Below are 11,858 nucleotides of genomic sequence, written 5' to 3'. Positions count from 1 at the left end.
TTCAACTGTAAAACATAAACAGAGAGTAGCACAATTAAATCATATATGTTCAGATATTTAATTAAGTATTATACTACTGGAGTAATGCAAGTGATGTAAGAATGGTGACTATTGAAATGACACTGGAATTTGGAAGGGTTGCCTGGGTTAGTGAATATAGTGCACCATTTACCCAACAAAAGAGATAGAGTTAGCAACATTATATGCACACAACAGCTATAATAACCAAGATATATTGGTACTGTAGATGTGCATCTGCTAGTTTGATTATGGTACATATAAATTGTCTTACTTTGGAGGGATCCAATTCAACACTGCAAACTTTTGTTGCAGCTTTTTGCACAATCAAAATGAAAGAAGCAGATCAATTAGCCAAAATCAGAGTCATGAGCAGCAAGACTGGGTTTGGGGCTTCACCAAGTCACTTTAAGCTTGTTTAAATCAGTTTAGGATTGAGACTGATCACACACATAGTAGTTACTTGGATGTAACTCTACTTCAATAAGTGTGTGTGGAGACCTGTAATGGCATTTGCTTTTGGTTTTACCTTTTCAAAATCATGCGGCACTCAAAAACTATTTTGACTGAATTTGTACATGATACAACATGTATTATGCATTTTGTTAATTTGTAATTATTTAATTCAATTGAAACACACAATTGAATTTTTTTACATCTCTAGATTTAATTATTTCTCCTTTGTATTTATATAAATTTATTAAATTCAGTTTAGATTCAGTGTTTTCTTTGCAATACTATCTACATAAATTTCTATTACCCAATTTTATAAAATTTATAGATTAACTTTCTGCGATTTTATTTTTATAGTTGAATTTATGAGCATTTTGTTGAATTAAGTCAGCAGTGATACAGTAGCTAACCAGTAAAGGGTGTCACGGAATTTCTGAATCAGTGAAGTCACAATCTCTCTTATTTCGAATAAAACAGTGGAATCACACTGATACGGCCGCCCACGTCAAGTCCGGTCGGTTGACCGACAGAAAAAAAACTAATTGAAGTGCTGCTAAGAAATGCAGTAGACCCATCGACAGAACTTGAACCCCTCCTCTTTCACACAAGTCACCAGTGTGGAAGTATTTTTGGATTTTCAGTGACTTATATTGCCAATGTTCACGCATTGTATACAAAAAAAAAAGGCACAGTTTGCATGCTCTGCTATGTGTTTACCATATTCTGTGTTTTTACCATTTGCATTAGCTGCAGCTAGCAGAGATTCCTTGCGTTTATAGCTTAATCCCGACAAACCGACGGTTGAATTTCAGCCTGCAGCCCTAAAGCAAGAGCAGCTTATATTGTTAGAGAGAGCCAAGTTAGCTGACTGCCGAAGTCGCCCTCTCTCTGTCTGCTCAGCTGCTAAGACCGCTGTGCCTGGCTCGTGGCGTTTTAAGCCCGCAACCAAGCCATTGGTTAGCAGCGCCGCAACCGCTGCAAATCTTCAAGGCAATTCTAACCATAACCATTTGACGTTTTCCAGTCTCAATAATCGCAAAGAACGGATATGTGTTCTTGGGGAACGTTCTTGCTGGTTGTTCTTGGAAGAATGAGCTTGCAAGTTCACAAGCCAGAAAACACTGTTAACAGTTTGAGACGATGCGTTCTTCCCGTTGTTGCTCAACACCCCCCAAAAACAGGAGGCTACCTGCAAAGCTCAAAAAATAATAACAGCTAGAAATATAAACCACAACAATATAACCACTTTGTTTAAACACTCTCCGGACAAGAAAAACCTCACAATGTTACAACTACTGCAATATTGATAAATAAAACTTGAGCTTCAATTTTATTGTATGGTTTAGCTCAAACACCTCACTTAGTCAACTTAAAGAGTTAGAGCCCGGGTCCCTACTAATATTAGTGTATCAGTTTAAATTAAAAAAAAGTAGGCATATGCACTACGTGTCCTAAATTGTCCCTATTAGTGTTATGTGAAATTATCATTTCTATATTATTTAGTACACTATATATGCCCAGGGACAACAGATGGAAATTAGCAATTCAAATTATAAAGGTTGGTGTCTCCCTTTAGTCTACATAACATGTCATAGCATGTTACACTTTATCTTACAACTGTTCATTTATCATACAGACTGAAACTCAACTTCTAATAAATCAGAAAACAAAAACACCAAAAGTATGAACGGCAAAATAAAGCCTCAATTTAAAAAGACGGTCTGAGGACCTCCAGCTTACAGCGGGGTCTCAGAGAGATGAGCTAAGCAGCACCAGCAAGGCGCTATCTGGCTCAGCGTCACTTTATGGAGCTTCTCAACTCCGAAAACTTTGAGGCAAATTGTCAATTCATCACCGATTTTCACTACACTGGCTAGCAGTTCATTTCTCGCCCTAAAAGTTCTCAAGTGAATTTAGTAATGAATAAGATGCAAATTTTAAAATTGTCGTTGTTGGGCTGTCTATGTACGAAACCGGACCCCTGGGTGAATGCGAAATGAATGTTGGGATGCAGGTGCTGCAAGTTCATACAAGTTACCAACCAATGCATCCTTGGTAAAAAATGACGTATCAAGAACCTTTCCACGGAATCTTAACTGTTCTTGGTGAAATGCAAACTTGTGTATTAGGACAGTACTTTGGCAACACAAGATGACATTTCACAGGGACACAAAAAACAAGTCAATAGAACACAGATTGAGAAACTCAATAACCATTGCCTTCCAGGCAATGCTGCCTGAAAGAGCGACATTGGGGCTTAAAACGCCAAATACCGCTGTGGGTCTGCCCTCAATTGGAAAATTGTTTTTCTTTTACTTTATTGACAAATTGTCAAGTTTCCAATTGACTGAAGATATAAGTTATCGTTACATTATGTTGTTAATAAATGTTTTATATTTGACAATTTAGTGTGGTACATTGTGAACAAAGGTCAGATATTATATTGCATAAAAGTGTAGTCTAAAAATGGCACATAGCAACCTGTGCTTTAAAAATATTAATGTAAAAATCGAGAATCGAACCGTGACCTTAGAATCGAAAATGTAATCAAATCGATGATTTGGAGAATCGTGACACCGCTACTAACCAGTGGTATAAGGATGAGAGGCCAGGGGTGTGATCATCACATCCCCAACCATTGATTCACCTTACCTTAACAAGGGAGACAGAGGTTCATTCCAGCTCATGACTATTTAAGCCACTGCAGAAGACAAATAATAGTAAACATTCCATCATTCCAAAATGCAGAACTTACTTTCAGCATCCTGAAGATAGTCTTGCCAGAAAGCCAGGATTCGGCACTCTTCTCGAAATGCATTACTCCCTCTTTCGGAGTAAATGATCTCGAAGAGATTCTCCCATCAGTCGCTGTTAAACCCTTTTCAGCCTTCACAAAAGGCATTTTGTTTGTAGAGGTATCTCTGGAGAGCATCTAGGACACCTAGAGATGTTAAACCATCTCTGAACCTAGTAAAAGGAAACAAATGTTAAAAGGGTAGTTCATGTGATTTAGCACCTATGGTGCAAACCAGTTTTTTACATTTTAAATCTTTAATTTAAGTCCCTAATGAATTCGAGGAAAAATAAATTATCGTTCAGTTGCACTAATACACTATAAAATTGAACTCTGCATCCACCATTTCATTTTTCATATACTGTGGTAGGGCTGCATGATTTGAAGAAAAAGTCAAATTGGGATTGCAATTTACTATACTGTGCTAATGATTGCAGTATAATGGTATCATGACTTTCATTATCAAGAAAAATGCATAAAATAGGTTATTTACATTTTGTATTATTTTTTTAAATAACTTAGTATTTGACAAATGAAATAAAAAAAATAATACAAATTGTTATTAAAATAATACATTTTTATGCCCTTATAAACAATGGCATTTAAGATGTGTGTAATAAAATAACTAGTGATTAAGTTACAAAATATGCTTACAACCTCTTCTTAAAAGTGCATGCTGTGAAACCCTGTACACTTCTGATAGTCATGTGACCATACGCGATACAAGCGTTACTGCCTAAACAGACTGACTGGTCACTGGTCATCTTTTGTGGACATGGTTAGAAGGGGGCATGCTTAATACATCCATGGTGTATCGTAATTTGAGGGCGGATTCAATGTAGATTTAACACAAAACCATAATCAGGCATTGAGGCCTGCAAATGTATTGTTCTGCATTAAATCCACGCGTGGGGGTATGTACGTAGGCACGTGGAGCTACAGACCCTAGCCTGATGTGCACCTGAAAAGTTTAACTACTTGTCGCTCACACATTAAAATACCTTTCAAAAGGTGCACGGGTCCGCTGGAGGACATACCAGTGTGCCAAGTCAAAAGCAGTCTCTTGTTTGTTTTCCAGTGTTAGCGAACATTGTGACCAGCAAGACTGATTAAGCTGGCTGCCTGTGCAATTGCCTCTTGCAATTGTGATTCAGTCTCAGCCTGTAAGATCTAAAAATATAAAATATTATTAGGATATGAAGATACTGTTTAAATTGCATGTTAATGAGTGCACGCTAAATGAATAGTTTGTAAATATGATAGAATCCATGAAATATATGCTCACCGACTGCACCTGTGACCTTGTTTCTTCATCAGTAATATGTTCAGTTTTGATCTTCACATTGTCTGGACCCTTTATAAGACACTCTCGCACAAGAGTTCAGAAAGGGAAACATGGACTCTGCCCCCATGGGCGATTGACATTGCCATGATCTGACCAGCATTAAAGTATCCATTGTCTTTCATTGCTGTAATCATATGAAAATAAAAAACATGTCAACTGTTCACAACAAAATTATATTTGTCCCTATCGCCCCACCCATCTGTGTGAGATTAGAGAACTCAGATTAATTTTCTTCTAAATTTAATTTCTCAATAAAGTAATATAGATACTGTATAAAACATGAACATTTCTTACATTTTCTAATAATTAATTTCAGGTATAATGTATTTATTGATCCAAAAATCCAATAGTGGCCTTTTTAAAGCAAAAGTACCTTTGGAGTTGCATGTAAGGACTTTAGCATTAGGTGGACCCTCAAGATGCCAATCTTGTCCTTGATTTCGTAGACAGAGTCGGAAAAACTCACGAGTAGGACCTCCATTGTCCACAGCACCCTCAGATATCCCATAGTCATCAGTGAACTTAACGTCTACCTTCTTCTCGGGTGAAAAATTGATCTGCCCATGGCTCTGGATGCTCCATCCCACACATTTCTTCTTACAATATTGAAGCGCATAGTGCTGTCATTATTTACTCGAGAAGCAATCCGCTCCATTATTCTCTCCAACGTCACCTTTAAATCACTGAAACAATAAAACAATACAATGTAGTTATTGTCATTATACCTCCCACTGAACTAGCATGTAATATCCACATCATTGTAACTAATATTTAGTTTACTGAAACCTATTTACATACAGTACCGCTTTTACTTTTTTTCTTACTCATTCAGAATAACTTAACAAATAAATACCAAAGAGTAACAGAACCATTTCCAACACTGGCAACCACCCTCCCACCAATAGGAAATTGACAAACCACAAAATCAACACATAGGGGCCTTATTTTAATGATATAAAGCGGCGTGAAGCGCCTAAGGCAGAGGTGCATTTAGGGCGTGTCCAAATCCACTTTTGCTAGTTTGACGGCAGAGAAAAAGGGTCCATCGTCGGGCACATGGTTCAAAAGGGTTGTACTTTGTGTCTTAACCCTTGTAATGTGTTAGAAAGCTGCACACATTTTTTGTTTTAGCAGGTCAAATTTGACCCATGATTTACCTCAGCTTAAAATACTCAAAACAATGATCATCATCCAATATTGTTTTTTTTTCACCTCATAGTTAACTTATTATGTATTCATTAAATTTAAACACTTTAAAATGTTTTTTTTCGCCCCATGGACCTTGGATCTTAAAGTATACAACTGTTTTTAACTTAAAAAAGTTTAAATTCACTCGTTATATTTCCAATAATGAAGACAATGGGTACTTATTTTATCTGACTATAATAGACTAATATTAGAACACACCTCCAAAATGATTTGCATGTTGGTTTTTTTTTCAACTTGGTGTACAGATCCTCAAATGACGCTACAGCTTATAGGATGCTGAGTCATGCCAGAGTATATTGCATGCTACCATGTTACTTTGGATTTTTATCTGTCATACTCTGTATCAAGAGTAAGGTATATTGGGACAAATGGGTGGAACACTTGCCATACATTTAGCCTCATTCGAGAATCTTTACACCCCAGTAAGAAGCAACAGCCCCATGGAAGCACCCAGGTGTGTTTTGTCGATGCACATCCAGCAACACCCTTCCATGTTGGATTGCTGTTCTCAGTTGGTGGTCTGTGTTGGGTGTGATAAGGGATTGACGACCATTAAATGTCAGTTATTTTTATTTAAAGAACTCTTTTTGAGCATCTGGGTCACTTGGACCCTCCTCTTCATTAGATGTGTAATCTTGTTAAAAGACTTACCTTTTTCCTAACCTAAATCTATACGGGTCATTTTTGACCCGTAACACCACAGATGTCACTATTGTTTATAATATTAAGTTGAAAACCCTAAATGCAAATAATTTTGGAGGTGTGTTCTAATATTAGTCTATTATAGTCAGACAACATAATTACCCATTGTCTTAATTATTGGAAATGAGTGAATTTAAACATTTTTAAGTTAAAAACAAGTTGTATACTTTAAGATCAAAGGCCAAAAATAAAATTTTAAAGAGTGTTTACATTTAAATGAATACATAAGTTAACTATGAGGTAAAAAAAAACAATATTGGATGATAATTGTTTTATAAGTATTTTAGGCTGAGTTAAATCAGGTGTTGTCGATCTCCATCTAACAAACACCTTTCCATGTCGTTGGATCTTCTCAACAGATGGCAGTATGAGCAGCTCAAATGCTGTCTTGATATCTTGGACATGTGACACAGCAACCCCGAAGTCATTCTGATGTCTCAGGTGGTGCTCTGCCTTGGGTGTTGATGAACATTTTTGATTTGTATATCGTTCATGTCACCCCCCAAAAGATGATACTAACTTGGGACCCGTAACACCACATATGTTGATTTTTTTTTTTTGAGACATTTACAATTTCCTAAAATTCTCAAAACATTTTTTGTGTTAGAAACACAAAAAATGAAGCCTTGTTCCAATAATATCATGAAGCCTTGTTCCAATAATAAAAAAATAAAAAAAAGTAAATGGTATTTTTTTACACATCTGAAATTGAAAACAGGTCAAATTTGACCATAACACAATATAAGGGTTAATTAATGATAGGTGTGTTTTGGGCGTAACATGCAATATCATGTTGTCTCCCAATCCCTTTAAAAGCCATTGCTATTATAATGGTGGATTTGCTTTTCATTCTTAATCTACATATACATATAATTTTACTAATGCGCTGTCGAAATAACGATATGCTGCATTATTGACTTTAGACCAGGTTTTTGTTGGTCAATGGTGCGATCACTTCTTGCTGCGTCAAGATAGCAATACGCCCAGAATGCACCTGAACACACCTCCCTGTAAGACCCGCATGCCCATGGGGACACAGATGGGCGCAGGTGAATTTGCTTTTTTAAATGACGTGAGGCGCTGGACAAGAAATTGACAACGCCGTCGGGTCTTAAACTAGCAAAGACACTTGCATCGGTCTTTATGAAGATAGGGCCCATACGGTACAATAAAACATAATGCATATTATAGCATGGGTAATCTTCAATCTTGACAAGTGACCACAAAAATGATTGAATATCAAATAAAGATGAAAATGTCAATATTGTGCAATGATAAATACTGATATTTCTGACTCATTTAGGTTGCAACTTGCTAATTGGTCTCACTACTAGTCTAGACATAATAGATATTGCTATCCTGAATTAAAGTTTAAATAATTACATTTTATATATGTTCTACTGACCTCTCACTTGAACTGGAATCTAAAGACCTTGAAATGGCTTCCTGGAGATCATGGTCATCAGAGAGGTATTCTTCCTCAAATAGGTCCAGGTATGTACTACAATACAAAATAGCAATATTTCATAATTGATATTAAAGGTACAAATATATGATTTTAACACAGCCAGTTGCATTAGCAATATACTAAGAACATCCTTACTGGTCTAATAACTTTAATGTTCTCAAATGGACAGTGCGTTATTAAAGTTATAAAAATAGGGGACACCATGATTCAGTATAAAGTAAATGTATTTTACACACAAATTATACTGTTAATAAAGGCCACTAAAGCCCAGACCATAGAAAAGATGTACGAAGAGACAGAAATGTCAAAATATTAACCTGTAGGATGTGCTGGATGAAATGTTGCCAGATGGTTGGGGACCATGGGACACACCAGAGGTGTTGCCACTGGAGACTGCAGAGGTTCCACTGGACAGGATGAGGGTATCATCAATAGCGATGACAGGAGGACTAGTGGACATGGTGGCGGTGTCAGCTGAGACGGAAGGTGCATCGGTACAAATATCTTCGGTAGCAACACACCAGATAACTTGATCACCACTGGAGATGGAAGGGTTATTTCTGAAGAGGGACTGGGCCTCAACAGTGGAGATAGCTGAGACAACTTCTTTGGAAATGTCACCTACACTACCAATGACTGCAAGAACATGGAAAAATAGTTTATTAACATTTAACTTTTGAGTAACATAAAACTGATATGAGAGGATCAGAACCCATCTTGTACAATGCATGAAAGTGGTGGAACAAAATATTACTTACAATAACTAAATTGTGAAAACACAAAAACAACCAGTCAAAATCTGCCTGTCTCTTCCTACATCCAGCCAGATTCTCACCTCAAACCACTGGCATTCTCTTGTTGTTCACCAGATGCCTTTTGACTTTCCTTTGTTTCCTCCTTTTCCCATAAAAAGACTGCCACACCCTACTACACACCTGTTTTTAATTCCATCATGAGCCCTGACCTTCCCTGTCCACCTGTTTCCACTTTTTTTAATCCATCCTGCAGCTACTTAACCTGGACATTCTAAATTTTTTTTTTTTAAGTTACAATGTTGTTTTGTGCATTGTGGCATACAGGCATACCTGCCTGTAAGCCTTCTTTATCATTAAGAAAACCCAAAAATGCTTTCTAATATACATTTAGTTTATATCCCTATTATCCTGCACAACGAGTTGTGACCAATATGATATAAACTTGTTTGTAGATGCATGTACTGTAAATACTGTAAATTAATTTACCACATTTGTCACTGTCTGACATTTGAGCAAAATCAAGGCTCTCTGCATGGCTGTCTTCCTCAGAAGATGGCTGTCAATTGAAGCAGACAACAAACGTTATGTATCAAATACAGTGCACTATCAATAAAACAACATGGCAAATGTATTATATGAGGGCATAGAGCAATTAATAGTGTTTAAGACATCCAGTCTGATATACAGTATTGCCATTGCTAGTCATCATTTTTTTAAATCTTCATGCACTAGCCTACTTACAGATTGGTTTTCCTCACTCAAAATGACCTTGTCAGGCCTGACGTAAATGGACTTTTGATGGAAGAGTTTTTTCAAAAGGCCTCCACTCAACTTTTGATTGGAGGTTAGGGATGGCTCGACTAGTTTGTTGTGACAAGGCATCAAGATTTGCAACCTAAGGGAATAAAAAGCACACTGTATATGAAACTTGTTAAAAAGTAAAACACTACACGGAAAGGTTTTAGTTTCAGTACATAATTTAACAGAAATAACAACACAGAAATTTACATTGTCAAGTTTTGCAAGTCACATAACTTTAAAGTAACTACATATTTACAATCACAATGTGATGGGAATGTAAAAAAAAAAAATATTTAAATTTACAACACACCCAAAAATATCCTTTCATAATACAGTATGATATTATTGCAAAAATGTAAGAAAATGCATAACAAATGTGACAAAACAGATCAAAAGCTTACCTGCAGCCCTCCAGAATTGGCTGGAAGGCCACCGTTATTGCCTGCAACACTCTTCCGGAATCCCAGTCACAGCGAAATTCCAGGGCAGATTTAATATGTCCCTTTTCAAAAAGCCAAGCTTTGCTGGCACGCCTTGGTACATTTGTTGATTTATGGTCTGGCAGGAGAATTACTTCTTTGGTAAAAGACTGAGCCACAGGACAGCTCAATTGTGCCTGAAACCTTAAAGAACAAAAAAATCAACTATACTCAATTACATTGAACACTGTAAAAATATATACTGCATTATACATTTATTTACAATAGGATTAGCTAGGTTTAGGTTTAGCTCCTCAGTACATCTGACTTGCTCACTGATCACAACCCCATCAGGCTTCTCAGGTCATCAGGCAGAGGCCTTCTAGCAGTTTTAGAATTTATTTTTTATTTTTACTGAACATTTTCTATCTGTACCCAGAAATAGATCCAGGTCTGGTGAGGGGACATCAGTTACTGTGCGTGCGTGTGTGTGTGTGTACACATTTGTATGATTGCACTTGCATGTTTTTGTTGTCTTATTATGTTTTATCTATTTCTATTCATGCTTTGTTTTAATGGACATGCACATTTTAATGTAAAGGACTTTAGGGTTTAGCCAGTTGTAATGAAAGCTGCTATTCAAATAAAATTTGCATTGAATAGTAGCCTACAGAGTATATTCACTCATATTTTCTGTTTACAAACAGGCAACTGTCTTAATAGTGAATTTATTTTAAACTGTAGTTATGTTTTTGTGGTTGATTACATTAATTTTAGCACTTGTATCTTACATGGTATGATCTTAAATTGGGTACCCTCATATTGTACTGCAATACAACAATAGGCCTAACTAATAACAGATTTAATGCAATTAGTTTGAAAGTTATTTTAAATAAAAGCCTCACAAACATCTTGAATCCAATTACTTAACTTTACTACTAGTTAAATTCGGATGGTGTTACTGCATAGGACAATTAAAACGTTACTAATATCAGGCTAATAGAGCTCAACATTTAAAAAAAGGGCAAAGTTACAAGACCGTGTACAGAAACTATCATAGACGTCAATGTTAAAAGCTCGCTCTAGACATTCGCGGTTTCGGGGGTACGGTAAACGTTTCCATGGTAACAGCGAGCAATCAGAGACGTTGCTGCTACGCTTAGGATTGTGGGTAGTGTAGTTTTTCTCCATATGATCGCGAATAAAACATGTTTTTCTAAAACAAGGTTGATTTCATACAGACTTCTAGCTTCTACAGGAACAGAAACTTTCGTTTCACAACCACGTAGCTCCACTACACTGTTGAGATCTATAGGCTTAAGTTACGGCAAAAAAAAAAAAAAAAAAAACACGCTGAATGAAGTGCTTTAGCTAGCTAATTTCCTTTAAAAAAGTTTAGCTAGCAAAATGGGATTTCAAATGTAAAAGATAACGTTAGAAATCTCTGGGCCCTATCTTTACAAAGTTTGCTGTTCAAATGACTAATAATGAGCCTACTTTTGGAATTGGCCCGGTCCAGTAGGACCAACGACCGTTATATCAATCTCATCTGCCACCAGCTAGCTAGACTGCTTTGACAGTAACAGTAATTGTACCTCTCGAAGCACTAACGCTAGCTAGCTAGTGGCTATTCTACCGCTGTCTGCTCCGTTAGTTTGTGTTATTGTGTGACGTTGGGGTTTATTAAAATATTAGTTTGATTCGCACTAGTTAAACCACCAAAGCCATAGCTACAATAACCTGGCTGCGTTAACGTTAAAATTACGTTTTTGTCAATGGAGTCTGGTGGCTTTGAAAAGAGCAATAGCATGGATATTTCTGGTTAAACAAACTATTCAAATGTATTAAATTACATTGTTACCTTCTGTGTCCTCTGCCCGATCGCGTTGAGGGG

General features: G+C 36.6%; 1 protein-coding gene across 1 annotated transcript in view; it reads right to left on the bottom strand.

Moving 5' to 3' along the window:
* Positions 1-5,139: 5,139 nt before the first annotated feature.
* The window catches only part of LOC114557341 (uncharacterized), a 6,848-nt gene continuing 129 nt past the window's right edge, over positions 5,140-11,858 (bottom strand). The window contains exons 1-7 of the mRNA XM_028580771.1: positions 11,826-11,858; positions 9,947-10,168; positions 9,486-9,639; positions 9,231-9,300; positions 8,307-8,625; positions 7,927-8,022; positions 5,140-5,293 (exon numbers count right to left, since the gene is read on the bottom strand). The exon at positions 11,826-11,858 is cut by the window's right edge and continues 129 nt beyond it. Coding sequence (XP_028436572.1) covers positions 5,140-5,293; positions 7,927-8,022; positions 8,307-8,625; positions 9,231-9,300; positions 9,486-9,626 — 780 coding nt within the window. The 5' untranslated portion in view covers positions 9,627-9,639; positions 9,947-10,168; positions 11,826-11,858. The remainder of the gene's footprint in view (positions 5,294-7,926; positions 8,023-8,306; positions 8,626-9,230; positions 9,301-9,485; positions 9,640-9,946; positions 10,169-11,825) is intronic.

Source organism: Perca flavescens, chromosome 6, assembly GCF_004354835.1.
Source record: "Perca flavescens isolate YP-PL-M2 chromosome 6, PFLA_1.0, whole genome shotgun sequence".
Taxonomy (NCBI): domain Eukaryota; kingdom Metazoa; phylum Chordata; class Actinopteri; order Perciformes; family Percidae; genus Perca; species Perca flavescens.
This window is presented reverse-complemented; position numbering and strand designations above follow the sequence as displayed.